Source organism: Leuciscus leuciscus (genome assembly GCF_965113295.1).
Source record: "Leuciscus leuciscus genome assembly, chromosome: 16".
NCBI classification, from domain to species: Eukaryota; Metazoa; Chordata; class Actinopteri; order Cypriniformes; family Leuciscidae; genus Leuciscus; species Leuciscus leuciscus.
In genome coordinates, this window is record NC_138740.1 from 471373 (window position 1) to 494453 (window position 23081).

Sequence of the window (23081 nt, forward strand, 5' to 3'; positions counted from 1 at the left end):
AGGGCTACAGCCGGAGCCGAACCGCTGATCTCGGAGTGTGTGAGTCCAAATCCACATCTTCAAACATTCACTGCTTACTGACATTTGAGAAACGTTTGTCAGCCAAAGTCATGTGGTGTAACATGCTGGTCGACCAATCAGAAACCAGTCAGCTGACGATGATGTCACAGCCGAGCCTCATGACTGACAGATAAAGGGTTAAAAATCACATCTCTCTCATTAATCACTCCAAACCCGTACTACTGCTTTATCACACACACCTATGAGTTCAGGAGTCCCTCCACACACACACACACTGATCTATACGAGAGTTAACTCACACACACACACTGATCTACACGAGTTAACTCACACACACTGATCTATACGAGAGTTTAACTCACACACACACACTGATCTACACGAGTTAACTCACACACACAGACTGATCTACACGAGTTAACTCACACACACTGATCTATACGAGAGTTAACTCACACACACACACTGATCTACACGAGTTAACTCACACACACTGATCTACACGAGTTAACTCACACACACACTGATCTACACAAGTTAACACACACACACACACACTGATCTACACGAGTTAACTCACACACACACACTGATCTACACGAGTTAACTCACACACACTGATCTATACGAGAGTTAACTCACACACACTGATCTACACGAGTTAACTCACACACACACACACTGATCTACACGAGTTAACTCACACACACTGATCTACACGAGTTAACTCACACACACACTGATCTACACGAGTTAACTCACACACACACTGATCTACACAAGTTAACTCACACACACTGATCTACACGAGTTAACTCACACACTGATCTACACGAGTTAACTCACACACACTGATCTACACGAGTTAACTCACACACACACTGATCTACACGAGTTAACTCACACACACTGATCTACACGAGTTAACTCACACACACACTGATCTACACAAGTTAACACACACACACACTGATCTACACGAGTTAACTCACACACACACACTGATCTATACGAGAGTTAACTCACACACACTGATCTACACGAGTTAACTCACACACACTGATCTACACGAGTTAACTCACACACTGATCTACACGAGTTAACTCACACACACACTGATCTACACGAGTTAACTCACACACACACTGATCTACACAAGTTAACACACACACACACACACTGATCTACACGAGTTAACTCACACACACACTGATCTACACGAGTTAACTCACACACACTGATCTATACGAGAGTTAACTCACACACACACACTGATCTACACGAGTTAACACACACACACACACACTGATCTACACGAGTTAACTCACACACACTGATCTACACGAGTTAACTCACACACACACTGATCTACACGAGTTAACACACACACACTGATCTACACGAGTTAACTCACACACACACACACACACACTGATCTACACGAGTTAACTCACACACACACTGATCTACACAAGTTAACTCACACACAGGGTTAGATTAGCCCAGGGTTAGGCCTTCTGTAATCAGGACACTGATAAACTTCACTGATGAGCTTCTGGAGAAACACTGGCTCTGATTTATTATAATCTCTGATGATCAAACATGTGTCAGTGTGTAGATGAAGCCTGACTGAAACCAGGAGACAGACACACACACACACACACACACAGTGATGGCCGGCCTACAGGAACATCATCATCTTCACCCTTTATTCAAATAATATTGAAATGTGTTAAAGATTTTGTAATCATATCGCGAGGTTGTGCTTGTTTTACTCGTGATGAATTACAGTGCCGACACACATTACCAACACGCCGAAAACAATATAATAATAATAATAATAATAATACAGATTATGTTGAAGTCAACGTTTGCCTTCTCCTGTCAGCAGCTTTAGATGAACTAAAGTCATACGGTGGAGATAATTAACAATGTTCATCTCAATATTATGACTGTTTATATGATGTTAAACCAAGAGCTGTTCTTAAATGCGCTGCTTTAAACGGTATTAAAGGTTTAACATACACAACATTTCTGATGAAACGTGTTTTAATCTCCATGTTTGTGTTCTTCACCCTTATAGCAGCAGCGCGGTGTGATATAGTTATGAATAACAGCAGCGCGGTGTGAGTGCGATATAATGTTAGTTATGAATATGATCTGAACTCATTACCGGAGTTTGATGTACGTGTCACTGCTGATGCTAACAGAGCTAGCGCTGTTCCAACACCCGAGCCGTGAAACCACCGCCTTCCCCTCTCCACCACACAGCAAACCGGCTTATTACAGCACACGAGCGACGCTGTTATGATGGCACGATATGATTCGAGTTTAATAAGCGGAGTTCGCCGTTACACAACTGGAGTCTGCCGTTAGCGCGAGCGCCCGGCAGACGCGGAACCCGCGCGGAAATACACTGATAAACACACGGAGAAACACCTGAACAGGTGAACACTCACCTCGAGTGTGTGTACAGGTGAGTGTGGCTCTTCCTAGCGCAGATGAACGAGTGAATACAGGACTCCAGTCGAGTGAACACACTCCGCTCACAGCTCACAGCCACGACACACAGCAATGGCGGCACTTCCGGCGTGTGTCACAACCGAAACCGTCCGGCGCGGAAACAACCACATAAACACGACGGTTTATTTACGAAACAATTCATTAAAGTACATGTAACTATGCCGAGAACTTCAGAACAATATAGATTATATTTAATATACATAATATTTAGTATAAGTAGCTTTTGTTTTTTTTATATAGTTTCGAGGTGTGTTGACATCGATTATAAATTGTTCTTAACGCTTTACCTTTCATGATACAAGATACCACAATGTCTTTTGAAAACGTGTGTGTAGGAATTGAAAGATTTATAGATTCTCCGCTTCTGCTTGATGATGTTAAATGTTTAGCATGTTTTTAATAATGCAGAAAAATGTCCCATTTAAACGAAACCTCTGCTTTGACTAATGGGACGTGTTTCCAATACGGACGAAAGCGGCTTTCCACAGGAAATGCCACGTGTACCAAGTGCGCATGCGCGTGCTCAGAGCTCGCGCTTGACTTCCGGTGAGAGGAAGGCGCTGGTTTATATCTTCAGGAGCGCAACGCTATTCAGCGCGTCAAGAGAATGGCCGGAGCCGCGGGCCTGTGATCGCACACACACACACACACGCTTGTCGACTCGAGGGAACGCGTGCGTCTGTCAGCATGTCCAGCGGCGGCTTCGCGGCACAGAACGGCGCCGGAGGCTCGTACACGAATGGTGAGTTACTTGCGCCGCTGTCGCGTGTGAACGCTTGTGTTGAACGCGTTGGGGTAGTGAACGCTTGTGTTGTCCGCGTCGGGTGTTTCGCGACGCTCGTAGGCCAAGTTCTTCAGAGTTTGGTCACTTCAGTGACGCGACGCGACGAGCCAGAGCGTCCCAGTGCGTCGCGTCGCTCGATGAAGGCCAAAACCTGTGATCATCATCCGAGTAAAGTTCAGAACTTCAGAACGACCCGTCAGAGATGATCCGATCACACGGGTGAACCGACTCACGACGCGACTCTTCCGTCGGGCAGCAGAACAGCTCGATCTTCAGTGTTGGTTTCGGTCTGATCGACTGCTGTCAGTGTCACGGCAGATTCAGAGTTTCTCTCAGGGCTTGACACTGATTTATCGATTCGATTTCGATTCACAAGAGTGGGAGTCGATTCAGTTCTGATCTTGTTTGGTTATATATCCGCTCTAAAGTACATGACATCTCTCAATAACATAATCTCCCTGAGCTAATGCTGTAAACTATACAGGGAACCTGTCAGTCACTATATTACTATGATATTACATGTTAAAACCAACAACTGATCTCCATACAGAAAGTTAAATTGCACGCAAGGCAGCTTTTATTACAGTATTAACGTTATAATATTTAATTAAATAATTATGTTCCTACTCCAATTTAATGTTGAATGTTAGACATTTAAATGGTGGCTGTCTTAATTGTTTTAATGACAAAATTATTAAAACATGCACTGAATATTGTATAACTGGTTCAACTGAGATGATACAGCGATCTGACTCAAACACATTCATTGATCAGTGATTAAACTGACAATGTAAAAGCTGAAACTTTGTTTCATATCTAAGTATCAAAGCACAACGGTTAATGCGATTATTGGATGACCGGAGGTACGAATAATGTTCAGCAAAGTTTTGTTCACACATCAACTGAAAACAGTAATTTAAGTCTTAATATCATTATCAAAATGACAGTCGATTAAGATCAAGACTCGAGTGTTTCTGGTCATAGCGCTTCAGAGCAGATCCAGCCTTGAGATCTGATCTCCCTGAAGAGGGGTGGGAACTCCAGAAGGGGGCAGAGCCTCTAAGAGGGGCGGGAACTCCAGAAGGGGGCAGAGCTATGATAAGAGGGGCGGGAACTCCAGAAGGGGGCAGAGCCTCGATAAGAGGGGCGGGAACTCCAGAAGGGGGCAGAGCCTCGATAAGAGGGGCGGGAACTCCATAGGGAGGCAGAGCTACGATAAGAGGGACGGGAACTCCAGAAGGGGGCAGAGCCTCGATAAGAGGGGTGGGAACTCTAGAAGGGGGCAGAGCTACTATAAGAGGGGCGGGAACTCCAGACGGGGGCAGAGCTACGATAAGAGGGGCGGGAACTCCATAGGGAGGCAGAGCTACGATAAGAGGGGTGGGAACTCCAGAAGGGGGCAGAGCTACGATAAGAGGGGCGGGAACTCCAGAAGGAGGCAGAGCTGCGATAAGAGGGATGGGAACTCAAGAAGGGGGCAGAGCTACTATAAGAGGGGTGGGAACTCCAGAAGGGGGCAGAGCCTCTAAGAGGGGTGGGAACTCCAGAAGGGGGCAGAGCTATGATAAGAGGGGCGGGAACTCCAGAAGGGGGCAGAGCCTCGATAAGAGGGGCGGGAACTCCAGAAGGGGGCAGAGCCTCGATAAGAGGGGTGGGAACTCCAGAAGGGGGCAGAGCCTCGATAAGAGGGGCGGGAACTCCATAGGGAGGCAGAGCTACGATAAGAGGGACGGGAACTCCAGAAGGGGGCAGAGCTACGATAAGAGGGGCGGGAACTCCATAGGGAGGCAGAGCTACGATAAGAGGGGCGGGAACTCCAGAAGGGGGCAGAGCTACGATAAGAGGGGCGGGAACTCCAGAAGGAGGAAGAGCTGCGATAAGAGGGATGGGAACTCCAGAAGGGGGCAGAGCCTCGATAAGAGGGGCGGAAACTCCAGAAGGGGGTAGAGCCTCTAAGAGGGGCGGGGACTCCATAGGAAGGCACTAGGTGTGTTGGACATCGGCTGCAGCTGGATGTAACCGATCAGCGAGAGTAGCCGCGGGGAGGAGCTGCAAACGGAGACGTTAAGTCGGACACTTTTTGGTTCCCGTAGTGACCGCTCACATGGTGTTTGCATACTTTACCACAGCTGAAGTGAAATAAATGCAATATTTGCCAAATAATACACAGATGTTTCAGAGACATTTTCATTCAATACTTTATTTACTGCTTCATACAGCGTCTGTTTGAACAAGAATAAAGTTCAACATAAGCTACTATCAATGAAGTGGAGAATACATTTTTGAATCAGTTTTAATTTTATAAACATGACACAATATAACATCGCAACTACATGAAAAGTGTTTACTGTTATAAAAAACAGATTTGTGAGCTTTAGAGGAACTAAAGGTGTTTGAATAAACACGAAACACACGTGATCGTTGTCATGCGGTGAATCCGGCCAATCGTGGAACAGCTGTGTCGTCATCAGCCCTCGTGCAGCCGCTCTTGAGAAGCTGCGCTGGCTGAGTTCTACGGCTACTCTCGAATCGCTCTCGCGGTGCTTTGATGACATGCGTCACAGTCACGTGGCGTCGGCGCTGTATCAAGTCGGACAAAATTTCTTACCGGCATGCACTGCTTCAAGTCAGCCGCCGATCGGTCTGCGCAGAGCTGCATGAAGTCGAACAAGCCTATAAGCTGGAATCTCGTGTGTTTGAGCGACGGGGCATTCCGTCCGGGCCTGGAGATCCACAGCGTGGGAGAGGGTTGTGATGCTGGGTGAAACTAAAGAAGGTCCAGAACTCGGCCATCACATGATCTTCTGGACCGCTTTCCTCCTGAACCATTCTTTAGTGCACTATTCAGCCCAAGTCAATTGGTTAGGATTAGGGGTTAGTATTGGAAATCAGCACTGTGATTGACATGACCAATGAAATCTTTAGCATTGGGTGTGGGGCGGAGTTTGCTCGGAACCTTCTGTCAGTCAGTGAGAGTAAGCCACGCCCTGTTTTGGATTCCCCACCCCTGTTTAGATCTCCATGCGTCTCTGTGCTTCAGTCTGCGAATCCAGTGCTTGCTGCACTTCCATCCGATCGATTTCTGAAGGCAGCATAGATGTATCTTTCACTACTGATATCCCACAATCCTGTGCTGTCCATTCTGTGACAGTCGAGCTAAAACAATAATGATGGTGTCTGAATTTTGCGGTTGGTGGTCAGTTTGAGTGTAAATGTCCATTCATGGATCAGAGTCGAGGACTAGTCAATGATGACCTGTTCCCGGTAGTTATTCGCTATTTTAATCATTCATCACTGTGTAATGTTTGTTTGTGCCGCAGGTCCGTCTCAGAATCCCGTGGGTGTTTACTCCTCTAACCAGGGCCTGATGGCTCCGCCGCTGACGGGCTTCATGAACAGCCTGACCACCAAAGGCCTGCCTCCACCCGGCCCGAACCCGTACAGCACCGGCCGGCCCCAGCCCTCACCTGTGGCTCCGCCCCCCAGCAGCTACTCCCAGCATCCTCAGCAGCCCGGGGTCACGCCGCCCCCCAGCAGCTACTCCCAGCAGCCCGGGGTCACGCCGCCCCCTGTGGCTCCGCCCCCCAGCAGCTATTCCCAGCATCCTCAGCAGCCCGGGGTCACGCCGTCCCCCGTGGCTCCGCCCCCCAACCGCTACTCCCAGCATCCTCAGCAGCCCGGGGTCACGCCGCCCCCCGTGGCTCCGCCCCCCACCAGCTACTCCCAGCATCCTCAGCAGCCCAGGGTCATGCCGCCCCCCACCAGCTACTCCCAGCATCCTCAGCAGCACGGGGTCACGCCGCCCCCCGTGGTTCCGCCCCCCACCAGCTACTCCCAGCATCCTCAGCAGCCCGGGGTCACGCCGGCCCCTGTAGCTCCGCCCCCCAGCAGCTGGAGCGGGGTCACCTCGGCCCCTGTAGCTCCTCCCCCTGTGGGGAACCACACTGGCCCAGGCCCGTACAGCACCGGCACCAGAACACCTCCTGTCTTCCAGAACACCATGCAGCCTCCGGCAGCCCTGCAGCACGGTACTGTCACACACACACACGCACACTCAGACACACTGATTTGAGTTACGGTAACACCACACACCTACCGTTAGGCCTACCGTTATTTCACAAAAGAAAGAGGACACACATAGCCTACTCACTCAGCCGCGTCTGTTTATTTACTCACAGGACAGTGTGTTTATATCACATTCAGAAAAATGATCATTTCTACAAATATGCCACCAAAAATACAAGCTGAGGAGCTATAGCGTCTCTCCCAGTACAGTGATGATATCAGTCAGAGAAACAGAGGAAGCTCTCGAAAAACCGGAGTTGCTTTATTTTATGACATACGCGGAGCTAAATATGGATATCAGACAGTCCGGTATAAAGAGGCTGACAGATAAAATAAAAACATGAAAGTGAGTTGAGCTGGAAGGATGTCAGTAGTCTTGAATGCTGATGTTAGCGTGTATCTGGAATCATCCGGCGCTGTCGTGCCCAGACTCAGGTAAACTCCTCATGACCGCTCCTCAAGCCCGATCTGGCTCGCTTTACACCAAGGTGTTCGGCGGGACACAAACCCTGTCCGTTGCCCAGACGAGGCCCGATCGAGCCCGGAAGTGACACGCGACCGGCCCTGACACACACTAGCAGCTTTAGGCCCAACAGTGGAAACACACACACTGATCTGAGTTACACACACACACATACACTGATCTGAGTTACACACACACACACACACTGATCTGAGTTACACACATACACACACACACACACACACACTGATCTGAGTTACACACCGTCTCACACACACTGATCTGAGTTACACACACACACTGATCTGAGTTACACACACACACACACTGATCTGAGTTACACACACACACACTGATCTGAGTTACACACACACACTGATCTGAGTTACACACACACACTGATCTGTGTTACACACACACATACACTGATCTGAGTTACACACACACACACTGATCTGAGTTACACACACACACACACTGATCTGAGTTACACACCGTCTCACACACACTGATCTGAGTTACACACACACACACACACACACACACACACACACACACACACTGATCTGAGTTACGCACACACTGATCTGAGTTACACACACACACACACACACACACACACACACACACTGATCTGAGTTACGCACACACTGATCTGAGTTACACACACACACTGATCTGAGTTACGCACGCACACACACACACACACACACTGATCTGAGTTACACACACACTGATCTGAGTTACACACACACTGATCTGAGTTACGCACACACTGATCTGAGTTACGCACACACTGATCTGAGTTACACACACACTGATCTGAGTTACACACACACTGATCTGAGTTACGCACATACTGATCTGAGTTACACACACACTGATCTGAGTTACACACACACTGATCTGAGTTACGCACACACTGATCTGAGTTACACACACACACACTGATCTGAGTTACGCACGCACGCACACACACACACACACACACTGATCTGAGTTACACACACACTGATCTGAGTTACACACACACTGATCTGAGTTACGCACACACTGATCTGAGTTACGCACATACTGATCTGAGTTACGCACACACTGATCTGAGTTACGCACACACTGATCTGAGTTACGCACATACTGATCTGAGTTACACACACACTGATCTGAGTTACACACACACTGATCTGAGTTACGCACACACTGATATGAGTTACGCACACACTGATCTGAGTTACGCACATACTGATCTGAGTTACACACATACTGATCTGAGTTACACACACACACACACACTGATCTGAGTTACACACACACTGATCTGAGTTACGCACATACTGATCTGAGTTACACACACACACACACACACACACACACACACTGATTTATTTATTTATTTTATTAGTTTATTTGTCAGGGACAATGTTCAAAATACATTAAAGGTATAGCGGAGGATCTTTCCAAATTTTAGATAAGACCCGCCCTCTCCACTTTTTGAAAAGTTTGATTGATTCACCAGAATGATTGACAATTAGGAGGACCAATAGTTTAGACTACCCACCAGGAAGTAAAACATCCTCCGCTATACCTTTAATCTTACGAAAAGATGTTTTGTACCAGAGTTAGCAAAAACTATTTTCCATCTGAAGTCCCCGGGCAGGTGCACAATATTAAAACATTAAATAAATAAAAAACTAATCAAAAAACCATAACAGCCTAATATATATACAACATAGTCAAAAACATTTACTTCAATCTGAGTTAGTAAGTTACTGTAAGTAAGAGATCTGAGTTACACACACACACACACACACACTGATCTGAGTTACAAACACACACTGATCTGAGTTACACACACACACACACACACACACACACACACACACTGATCTGAGTTACACGCACTGATCTGAGTTACACACACACACACTGATCTGAGTTACGCACACACTGATCTGAGTTACACACACACACACACACACACACACACACACACACACTGATCTGAGTTACACGCACTGATCTGAGTTACACACACACACACTGATCTGAGTTACACACACACACACTGATCTGAGTTACGCACACACTGATCTGAGTTACACACACACACACTGATCTGAGTTACGCACACACTGATCTGAGTTACACACACACACACACACACACTGATCTGAGTTACACACACACACACTGATCTGAGTTACGCACACACTGATCTGAGTTACACACACACACAAACACACACACACACACACACACACACACACACACACACACACACACACACTGATCTGAGTTACACACGCACACACACACACACACACAGACACTTTTTCTCACAACTTTTATTTTTATTATTTTGACCGCATTATTTTAGCTGTAAGTGCTTTGCTTTTCGTTGCTTTACCCCGAGCTAAACGTAAAGAGATGACTGTGAGAATGGTAGTGTAAATGAATTAAATGCATTTATGGTGAGATTACATTTTAAAGTCAGTCTGTGTTCATTTAGCCTAGGACCCATGCGATCGCTGCGCTGCTGTACACACACCTGTCCTGGACCACACACACACCTGTCCTGGACCACACACACACCTGTCCTGGGACCACACACACACACCTGTCCTGGGCCACACACACACACCTGTCCTGGGCCACACACACACCTGTCCTGGACCACACACACACACCTGTCCTGACCACACACACACACCTGTCCTGGACCACACACACACACACACACACCTGTCCTGGACCACACACCACACACACACCTGTCCTGGACACACACACACACCACACACACACACCTGTCCTGGACACACACACACCTGTCCTGGACACACACACACACACACACCTGTCCTGACACACACACACACACACACACACACACACACACACACACACACACACACACACACACACACACCTGTCCTGGACACACACACACACACACACACACACAGACACACCTGTCCTGGACACACACACACACACACACACACACACACACACACACACACACACACACACACACACCACACACACACACACACACACACACACACACACACACACACCTACACACACCTACACACACCTACACACCTGTCCTGGACACACACACACACCTACACACCTGTCCTGGACACACACACACACCTACACACCTGTCCTGGACACACACACACACACACACACCTACACACCTGTCCTGGACACACACACACACACACACACACACCTGTCCTGGACACACACACACACACACACACACACACACACACACACACACACACACACACACACACACACACCTGTCCTGGACCACGACACACACACACACCTGTCCTGGACACACACACCACACACACACACACACACACACACACACACACCTGTCCCTACACACACACACACCTGTCCTGGACACACACACACACACACACACACCTGTCCTGGACACGGACACACACACACACACCTGTCCTGGACCACACACACCTGTCCTGGACACACACACACACCTGTCCTGGACACACACACACACACACCTGTCCTGGACACACACACACACACTCCTGTCCTGGACACACACACACACACCTGTCCTGGACAAACACACACACACACCTGTCCTGGACACACACACACACCTGTCCTGGACACACACACACACACACACACCTGTCCTGGACACGGACACACACACACACACACACCTGTCCTGGACACACACACACACACACCTGTCCTGGACACACACACACACACACCTGTCCTGGACACACACACACACACACACCTGTCCTGGACACACACACACACACACACCTGTCCTGGACACACACACACACACACCTGTCCTGGACACACACACACACACCTGTCCTGGACACACACACACACCTGTCCTGGACACACACACACACACACCTGTCCTGGACACACACACACACACACACCTGTCCTGGACACACACACACACACACACACACACACACACACACACACCTGTCCTGGACACACACACACACACACACACACACACACACCTGTCCTGGACACACACACACACACACACCTGTCCTGGACACACACACACACACACCTGTCCTGGACACACACACACACACACACACACACACACACACACACACACACACACACACACACACACACACACACACACCTGTCCTGGACACACACACACACACACACCTGTCCTGGACACACACACACACACACCTGTCCTGGACACACACACACACACACCTGTCCTGGACACACACACACACACACACACACACACACACACACACACCTGTCCTGGACACACACACACACACACACCTGTCCTGGACACACACACACACACACACCTGTCCTGGACACACACACACACACACACCTGTCCTGGACACACACACACACACACCTGTCCTGGACACACACACACACACACCTGTCCTGGACACACACACACACACACACACACACACACACACACACACACACACACACACACACACACACACACACACACCTGTCCTGGACACACACACACACACACACACACCTGTCCTGGACACACACACACACACACCTGTCCTGGACACACACACACACACACACACACACCTGTCCTGGACACACACACACACACACACACACACCTGTCCTGGACACACACACACACACACCTGTCCTGGACACACACACACACACACCTGTCCTGGACACACACACACACCTGTCCTGGACACACACACACACACACCTGTCCTGGACACACACACACACACCTGTCCTGGACACACACACACACACACACCTGTCCTGGACACGGACACACCTGTCCTGGACACACACACACACACACACACACACACACACACACACACACACACACACACACACACACACACACACACACACACACACACACACACACACCTGTCCTGGACACACACACACACACACCTGTCCTGGACACACACACACACACACCTGTCCTGGACACACACACACACACACCTGTCCTGGACACACACACACACACACCTGTCCTGGACACACACACACACACACCTGTCCTGGACACACACACACACCTGTCCTGGACACACACACACACACACACCTGTCCTGGACACACACACACACACCTGTCCTGGACACACACACACACACACACACCTGTCCTGGACACACACACACACACACACACACACACACACACACACACACACCTGTCCTGGACACACACACACACACACACACACACACACACACCTGTCCTGCACACACACACACACACACACACCTGTCCTGGACACACACACACACCTGTCCTGGACACACACACACACACACACACCTGTCCTGGACACACACACACACACACACCTGTCCTGGACACACACACACACACACACACCTGTCCTAGACACACACACACACACACACCTGTCCTGGACACACACACACACACACACACACACACACACACACACACACACACACACACACCTGTCCTGGACACACACACACACACACCTGTCCTGGACACACACACACACACACCTGTCCTGGACACACACACACACACACACACCTGTCCTGGACACACACACACACACACACACCTGTCCTGGACACACACACACACACACACACCTGTCCTGGACACACACACACACACACCTGTCCTGGACACACACACACACACCTGTCCTGGACACACACACACACACCTGTCCTGGACACACACACACACACACACACCTGTCCTGGACACGGACACACCTGTCCTGGACACACACACACACACACACACACACACACACACACACACACACACACACACACACACACCTGTCCTGGACACACACACACACACACCTGTCCTGGACACACACACACACACACCTGTCCTGGACACACACACACACACACACCTGTCCTGGACACACACACACACACACCTGTCCTGGACACACACACACACACACCTGTCCTGGACACACACACACACCTGTCCTGGACACACACACACACACACACCTGTCCTGGACACACACACACACACACACCTGTCCTGGACACACACACACACACACACACCTGTCCTGGACACACACACACACACACACACACACACACACACACACACACACACACACACACACACACACACACACACCTGTCCTGGACACACACACACACACACACCTGTCCTGGACACACACACACACACACACACACACCTGTCCTGCACACACACACACACACACACACCTGTCCTGGACACACACACACACCTGTCCTGGACACACACACACACACACACACCTGTCCTGGACACACACACACACACACACCTGTCCTAGACACACACACACACACACACCTGTCCTGGACACGGACACACCTGTCCTGGACACACACACACACACACACACACACACACACACACACACACACACACACACCTGTCCTGGACACACACACACACACACACCTGTCCTGGACACACACACACACACACCTGTCCTGGACACACACACACACACACCTGTCCTGGACACACACACACACCTGTCCTGGACACACACACACACACACACCTGTCCTGGACACACACACACACACCTGTCCTGGACACACACACACACACACACACCTGTCCTGGACACACACACACACACACACACACACACACACACACACACACACCTGTCCTGGACACACACACACACACACACCTGTCCTGGACACACACACACACACACACACACACCTGTCCTGCACACACACACACACACACACACCTGTCCTGGACACACACACACACCTGTCCTGGACACACACACACACACACACACCTGTCCTGGACACACACACACACACACACCTGTCCTAGACACACACACACACACACACCTGTCCTGGACACGGACACACCTGTCCTGGACACACACACACACACACACACACACACACACACACACACACACACACACACACACCTGTCCTGGACACACACACACACACCCAGCTGTTAGCATGGGTACAGGGAAGAACACACACCGCACACTAGACATGTGCCGGTATTCGGTAATGCGATAAATCGCGGTAATGAATATGCACGATATTGTTATCGCGGGCACTTCAAAATACCGTGAAAAATAATAGATCCGAATTTAGATTTTTAGAACGCGCATTATAGCTTATTTTCCATCAACCGCTTAAACAAACTGCGCGAAACACGTGCGCACTCTGATGTAAACAATCGCCACGTGTATAAGCATGCGGCCGGTGCGCACTTCTAGTCTAATGTAAACAGTCCTCACATGGAGAAGCAGCATGGCGGAAGGTGGAACGCCGCCGCCTACAGTCTATGGCCGCCGCCGATCTATCCGGATCCATCCCGCTTCTAAAAGCAGAGCTGCCAACTCGACGCATTCAGCGCGAGACTCTTCACACACTCACGCCACACATCCGTTTTCTCACGCAGAGAAAAATCGCGGAGCAAAGAGGACACGAAGACCGTCAAACAAGACAGAGCAGGTTACTTTTGATATGAAACAGGAGAACAATTGTGTCACAGAACGTTACATTTAAACCATTTAATGACCAGCAGCATGTTAGATGACTAAAACAAATAGATAAAGAGGAGTATTTTGCTGAATATGTGCACTGCACTTTTTTACATATTTATTATATTTTTACTTGTGTCATTACATAATTGTTATTATAATGAAAACTGCATTATATTTGATTTAATTAGTTATTTGTAACCTTTAATAATACCAGCTGATAGGGCTCTATATGGTTACATGGCATTATGTGAGATATTTTTTTTCATGAGAAAAAAATAACATGTGGGCTATCTACTGTAGTCTTCCTAATATTTATCCAAAATAAGTCAATATTGAATCAAGATTTAAATCAAATCCCAAGTATTGAATTGAAATCATTAAATTTGTGTTAAGCAATACAAACAGTAGCCTACCAGTCATTGTACCATGTAATCATTGTAACATGTTGTCACTAAACTTAATAAAATTCAGTTTAGTTACCAAATGTTTTGACAATCACAATTACACCTTGTGATGCAAGTTTTATTTTATTTTTTACATCCCCCCCAAATCCATCTGTTTCTCATGTGCAATTAAAATACCGCGATAATACCGTATACCGTGATAAAAGATCACTCAATTAATCGCAGCATGAAAATGTGATACCGGCACATGCCTACCGCACACACACTGCAGACGTCAGCTGTGCTTTCATTACTGAGTGATTCAGCCGTTTGAGAGAGTCATTTGAATGACTCACTCACTAAGACGTCACATGGGAAAAAATGCCCTCGGGGTAAATATCACAAATATGCAGATTTAATATGTATTTAAATGAGCTGACTGAACACTGCTGAGAATTTTGCTTCAGAATAAATGATATTTACAACACAAAAAAATAAATAATCTGTATAAGCACATCTTTTACTGAACAGGCTTAATTTCGAGCCTGCAACATATAAAATGATACACTCTGCACAACATCACTATATAATTATAAAGCTCCATTTAAAGTTTCTAAGAAGGTTTGTTTTGTGTTATTTACATGAATGATGATTATTGGCAAAAACTGAATGAAAATGATCAGATTTTTCACCAGATTTGTTATGTGGAACATTAATAGTCTTCATAATGTGCGTGTTGTAGAACAGTAACTCTGTGGTAGTTACGTGACCCGGTCATGAGTGTGTAGAGCACTGACACACACTTCACCTGTTCATTCACCAGCATGTGCTTTGATTGGATTCAGCATTGATTAATTTGGATAGAGTAAGAGTACGTGTCAGTATGTCTCAGTTAAGTTACTGACACACTGTTTCATATCAGAAGTATTACTGTGATTATTGGACGGCAGGCGCTACATGTATATAATGTTTAGTGAAGTTTTGTTCACGCTGGAAAAAGCATAGACTAAAATATCGACTCCTGGGATTTAAGAATCAATATCGGGTTATCAGGATGAGAGCTGATTATAGTGGTGATCTGGATATTGGCAGCGGTGGGTTCCAGTGCACTGAGAGAGAACTGGGATCTCACACTCCTTCAGTGTTCCTCCTCCTCTAGGCTGGTAGTGCATGTTTATCTATATCACAGCTGGAGGAGTGTGACTCACGGGTCCTGGAGAATGTGGTGTCAGGCGTGACCCGATCAGGGTTAGCGCTGGAGGAGTGTGACTCACGGGTCCTGGAGACTGTGGTGTCAGGCGTGACCCGATCAGGGTTAGCGCTGGAGGAGTGTGACTCACGGGTCCTGGAGACTGTGGTGTCAGGCGTGACCCGATCAGGGTTAGCGCTGGAGGAGTGTGACTCACGGGTCCTGGACACTGTGGTGTCAGGCGTGACCCGGTCAGGGTTAGCGCTGGAGGAGTGTGACTCACGGGTCCTGGAGACTGTGGTGTCAGGCGTGACCCGATCAGGGTTAGCGCTGGAGGAGTGTGACTCACGGGTCCTGGAGACTGTGGTGTCAGGCGTGACCCGATCAGGGTTAGCGCTGGAGGAGTGTGACTCACGGGTCCTGGAGACTGTGGTGTCAGGCGTGACCCGATCAGGGTTAGCGCTGGAGGAGTGTGACTCACGGGTCCTGGAGACTGTGGTGTCAGGCGTGACCCGATCAGGGTTAGCGCTGGAGGAGTGTGACTCACGGGTCCTGGAGACTGTGGTGTCAGGCGTGACCCGATCAGGGTTAGCGCTGGAGGAGTGTGACTCACGGGTCCTGGAGACTGTGGTGTCAGGCGTGACCCGATCAGGGTTAGCGCTGGAGGAGTGTGACTCACGAGTCCTGGAGACTGTGGTGTCAGGCGTGACCCGATCAGGGTTAGTGCTGGAGGAGTATGACTCACGGGTCCTGGAGACTGTGGTGTCAGGCGTGACCCGATCAGGGTTAGCGCTGGAAGAACTTTGACCTCTGCTCACACTGATAGCTTATCTGCCCTGATTGAATGTGCTTGAGCTTTACGTGAGTGGAAGAATGACCTTCATTCTGGCGGATTGACACACACACACACACACCACACACACACCACACACACACACACACACACACCACACACACACACACACACACACACACACACACACACACACACACACACACACACACACACACACACACACACACACACACACACACACACACACACACACACACACACACACACACACACACACACACACACACACACACACACACACACACACACACTTCAGGGTTATTCTGACTCAACCAGCGCTAGCGTGATCATCCACACGCGTGTTCACTGATGACTGAACTAGGGCTGGACCCGAATATTCGTTCGGTGGGTTGGTATTCGATTTGAAAATTTGACATTCGAATATTCGTTTTTTTTGTGGTTTTTTTTGCACACCTGGGATCCCCCGCGAAACGGTTCTCACTCACGCTTGAATAAGGCCGGCGCCACACTGGCTGCGTGGCATGTCCGTTTTTATTTCGGCTCCCATGTTAACGGAGTTTACACACTGCCTGCGTGAGACACGCGTCTCAGGTGCGGCTCGATCCACGCGGAAATTGCGTGCATGCTAGAAATAGAACCGACGCCAAACTGCAACGGGAGTGCTCTCTGGCTAGAGCGCAGAACAGCGGAGTGTGTGTGGACAGAAGTGCAGAACAGCGGAGTGTGTGTGTGGACAGAAGTGCAGAACAGTGGAGTGTGTGTGTGGACAGAAGTGCAGAACAGCGGAGTGTGTGTGGACAGAAGTGCAGAACAGCGGAGTGTGTGTGTGGACACAAGTGCAGAACAGCGGAGTGTGTGTGTGGACACAAGTGCAGAACAGCGGAGTGTGTGTGTGGACACAAGTGCAGAACAGCGGAGTGTGTGTGTGGACAGAAGTGCAGAACAGCGGAGTGTGTGTGTGGACAGAAGTGCAGAACAGCGGAGTGTGTGTGTGGACAGAAGTGCAGAACAGCGGAGTGTGTGTGTGGACAGAAGTGCAGAACAGCGGAGTGTGTGTGTGGACAGAAGTGCAGAACAGCGGAGTGTGTGTGTGGACAGAAGTGCAGAACAGCGGAGTGTGTGTGGACAGAAGTGCAGAACAGCGGAGTGTGTGTGTGGACAGAAGTGCAGAACAGCGGAGTGTGTGTGTGGACAGAAGTGCAGAACAGCGGAGTGTGTGTGTGGACAGAAGTGCTGAACAGCGGAGTGTGTGTGTGGACAGAAGTGCAGAACAGCGGAGTGTGTGTGTGGACAGAAGTGCAGAACAGCGGAGTGTGTGTGGACAGAAGTGCAGAACAGCGGAGTGTGTGTGTGGACAGAAGTGCAGAACAGCGGAGTGTGTGTGTGGACAGAAGTGCAGAACAGCGGAGTGTGTGTGTGGACAGAAGTGCAGAACAGCGGAGTGTGTGTGTGGACACAAGTGCAGAACAGCGGAGTGTGTGTGTGGACAGAAGTGCAGAACAGCGGAGTGTGTGTGGACAGAAGTGCAGAACAGCGGAGTGTGTGTGTGGACAGAAGAGCAGAACAGCGGAGTGTGTGTGTGGACAGAAGTGCAGAACAGCGGAGTGTGTGTGTGGACAGAAGTGCAGAACAGCGGAGTGTGTGTGTGGACAGAAGTGCAGAACAGCGGAGTGTGTGTGTGGACAGAAGTGCAGAACAGCGGAGTGTGTGTGAGTGTGTGTGTGGACACAAGTGCAGAACAGCGGAGTGTGTGTGTGGACACAAGTGCAGAACAGCGGAGTGTGTGTGTGGACAGAAGTGCAGAACAGCGGAGTGTGTGTGTGGACAGAAGTGCAGAACAGCGGAGTGTGTGTGTGGACAGAAGTGCAGAACAGCGGAGTGTGTGTGTGGACAGAAGTGCAGAACAGCGGAGTGTGTGTGGACAGAAGCGCAGAACAGCGGAGTGTGTGTGTGGACACAAGTGCAGAACAGCGGAGTGTGTGTGTGGACAGAAGTGCAGAACAGCGGAGTGTGTGTGGACAGAAGTGCAGAACAGCGGAGTGTGTGTGGACACAAGTGCAGAACAGCGGAGTGTGTGTGGACACAAGTGCAGAACAGCGGAGTGTGTGTGTGGACAGAAGTGCAGAACAGCGGAGTGTGTGTGTGGACAGAAGTGCAGAACAGCGGAGTGTGTGTGTGGACAGAAGTGCAGAACAGCGGAGTGTGTGTGTGGACAGAAGTGCAGAACAGCGGAGTGTGTGTGTGGACAGAAGTGCAGAACAGCGGAGTGTGTGTGTGGATACAAGTGCAGAACAGCGGAGTGTGTGTGTGGACAGAAGTGCAGAACAGCGGAGTGTGTGTGTGGACAGAAGTGCAGAACAGCGGAGTGTGTGTGTGGACAGAAGTGCAGAACAGCGGAGTGTGTGTGTGGACAGAAGTGCAGAACAGCGGAGTGTGTGTGGACAGAAGTGCAGAACAGCGGAGTGTGTGTGTGGACAGAAGTGCAGAACAGCGGAGTGTGTGTGGACAGAAGTGCAGAACAGCGGAGTGTGTGTGTGGACAGAAGTGCAGAACATCGGAGTGTGTGTGTGGACAGAAGTGCAGAACAGCGGAGTGTGTGTGTGGACAGAAGTGCAGAACAGCGGAGTGTGTGTGTGGACAGAAGTGCAGAACAGCGGAGTGTGTGTGTGGACAGAAGTGCAGAACAGCGGAGTGTGTGTGTGGACACAAGTGCAGAACAGCGGAGTGTGTGTGTGGACACAAGTGCAGAACAGCGGAGTGTGTGTGTGGACAGAAGTGCAGAACAGCGGAGTCTGTGTGGACAGAAGTGCAGAACAGCGGAGTGTGTGTGTGGACAGAAGTGCAGAACAGCGGAGTGTGTGTGTGGACAGAAGTGCAGAACAGCGGAGTGTGTGTGTGGACACAAGTGCAGAACAGCGGAGTGTGTGTGTGGACAGAAGTGCAGAACAGCGGAGTGTGTGTGTGGACAGAAGTGCAGAACAGCGGAGTGTGTGTGTGGACAGAAGTGCAGAACAGCGGAGTGTGTGTGTGGACAGAAGTGCAGAACAGCGGAGTGTGTGTGTGGACAGAAGTGCAGAACAGCGGAGTGTGTGTGTGGACACAAGTGCAGAACAGCGGAGTGTGTGTGTGGACAGAAGTGCAGAACAGCGGAGTGTGTGTGTGGACACAAGTGCAGAACAGCGGAGTGTGTGTGTGGACAGAAGTGCAGAACAGCGGAGTGTGTGTGTGGACAGAAGTGCAGAACAGCGGAGTGTGTGTGTGGACAGAAGTGCAGAACAGCGGAGTGTGTGTGTGGACAGAAGTGCAGAACAGCGGAGTGTGTGTGTGGACAGAAGTGCAGAACAGCGGAGTGTGTGTGTGGACACAAGTGCAGAACAGCGGAGTGTGTGTGGACAGAAGTGCAGACAGTGTTGGGGAAGTTACTTTTAAAAAGTAGTGTTTGCTCGTTACTCGTTACTTTTTAAAAAAAGTAATCCGTTACTTTACTTAGTTACCCCGTTTGGAAAGTAACTTTTTACGTTACTCGTTACTTTTACGTTACTTTTATGTTGCTTGACTTTGGGCAGAACCCAATATCTGTTCCTAAATATGTAGACATAAAGTTATACAATGGAGCATATAACATAGGCTAACAGGTAATTATTTTGTGCTCTTTATTATAAAAAATAGTATCAATTTCAAAAGAAAAAAAGTCCTCCTCATTGGCGCTGCTGTGTGCGGCAACTTTTATTCTCAGCCGGCTCTGCATCATGGGGTAGAGTGCGACACTCCGCGATGAGCCGTGTGCTCGCGCCACTTCTCTCCGCTCCGCTTCCCCTATCCACCGAACTTTAAATTTCGGCAACAGCCAATAAAGCTTCCCTGCTCTCTAACACCGGTGCGAATCGCGTCTTGATAACATAGGACAAAATGATATAGAAGACATAAGCTTAGTTTTCAGACATACGACTCACTCTATCAAGGGAGTAGGAGAAAAAAAAGAGATTTTGAGAGAAAATGGTTTTTTTTTGTTTAAAAGTACACATATTCAAGCTTTCTATATATTTCTCAGGTCTGTGAGACAAGTAGCTTATGAGTTTCGGTTAATTTACAGTATGGAGAGGAGCTCCAGTTCACGCGCTGGTGCCGTCATGATTATTTTGCATGCCATATTTACTTATTTATTAAAATCAGGCAATTAATTGGTTGGTAAAACATTGATTAAAATTAAGATACAATTAATACAAAACGAAATTCGTTTTAAAGAAAGTCTTTCTACAAAAACAAACTTAATAAAGTGGTCTAAATCATGTCTGCCCACTCCATTTATCTCCCGATATATTGCACAAAATTATGATCTTACTCACGCTTTTCACTTTTCATTTAATCAACATAGATTAAATTATTTATTTATTTATTTTATTTAAACATAAATATGAAACTAAATAGTTTTCTTTAATTTACTTCTTATTTAATTCAGCCAACTGGTTGATAAAACATTGATTAAAATTAAGATACAGTTTATACAAAACGAAATTCACTTTAAATACAGGTTTTCTACAAAAACAAACTTAATAAAGTGGTCAAAATCATGTCTCCACACTCCATTTGTGTCCGATATATTGCGCAATTTTTTTATTTAATTTAATTTAAACATAAATATGAAACTAAATCGTTTTCTTCAGTTCTCAACAGTTCTCTTCTCTCAAGCGCGCAGCTGAGGCAGTGTCGCTGTCAAATATATCCATGGGAAAAGTAACGTTGCGCCGAATTGAAAAAGGAACTACGTTTCGTTACCGAATTTTTTGTAGTAACGCGTTACACTACTTTTTACCCAAAAAAGTAGTTACGTTACTGTAACGCGTTACTTTGTAACGCGTTACACACAACACTGAGTGCAGAACAGCGGAGTGTGTGTGTGGACAGAAGTGCAGAACAGCGGAGTGTGTGTGTGGACAGAAGTGCAGAACAGCGGAGTGTGTGTGTGGACAGAAGTGCAGAACAGCGGAGTGTGTGTGTGGACAGAAGTGCAGAACAGCGGAGTGTGTGTGTGGACAGAAGTGCAGAACAGCGGAGTGTGTGTGTGGACAGAAGTGCAGAACAGCGGAGTGTGTGTGGACAGAAGTGCAGAACAGCGGAGTGTGTGTGTGGACAGAAGTGCAGAACAGCGGAGTGTGTGTGTGGACACAAGTGCAGAACAGCGGAGTGTGTGTGTGGACAGAAGTGCAGAACAGCGGAGTGTGTGTGGACAGA

At 48.6% G+C, this 23081-nt stretch overlaps 3 protein-coding genes across 4 annotated transcripts in view; 1 reads left to right on the forward strand and 2 right to left on the reverse strand.

Moving 5' to 3' along the window:
- sar1b (secretion associated, Ras related GTPase 1B) overlaps positions 1–2638 on the reverse strand; it is a 32141-nt gene extending 29503 nt beyond the window's left edge. Inside the window, exon 1 of the mRNA XM_082141477.1 lies at positions 2481–2638. The gene's annotated coding sequence lies outside the window, so the exon portion shown is untranslated. The remainder of the gene's footprint in view (positions 1–2480) is intronic.
- LOC309477573 (uncharacterized protein) overlaps positions 1–23081 on the reverse strand; it is a gene marked incomplete at its 3' end in the record, with an annotated part of 61051 nt that overhangs the window by 6465 nt on the left and 31505 nt on the right. The window lies entirely within an intron of this gene.
- sec24a (SEC24 homolog A, COPII coat complex component) overlaps positions 3051–23081 on the forward strand; it is a 54633-nt gene continuing 34602 nt past the window's right edge. Inside the window, exons 1-2 of one of the 2 annotated variants that reach the window (XM_082141233.1) lie at positions 3051–3286; positions 6649–7356. In XM_082141233.1, coding sequence (XP_081997359.1) covers positions 3232–3286; positions 6649–7356 — 763 coding nt within the window. In that variant the 5' untranslated portion in view covers positions 3051–3231. The remainder of the gene's footprint in view (positions 3287–6648; positions 7357–23081) is intronic. The other variant, XM_082141234.1, reaches the window with a different exon arrangement.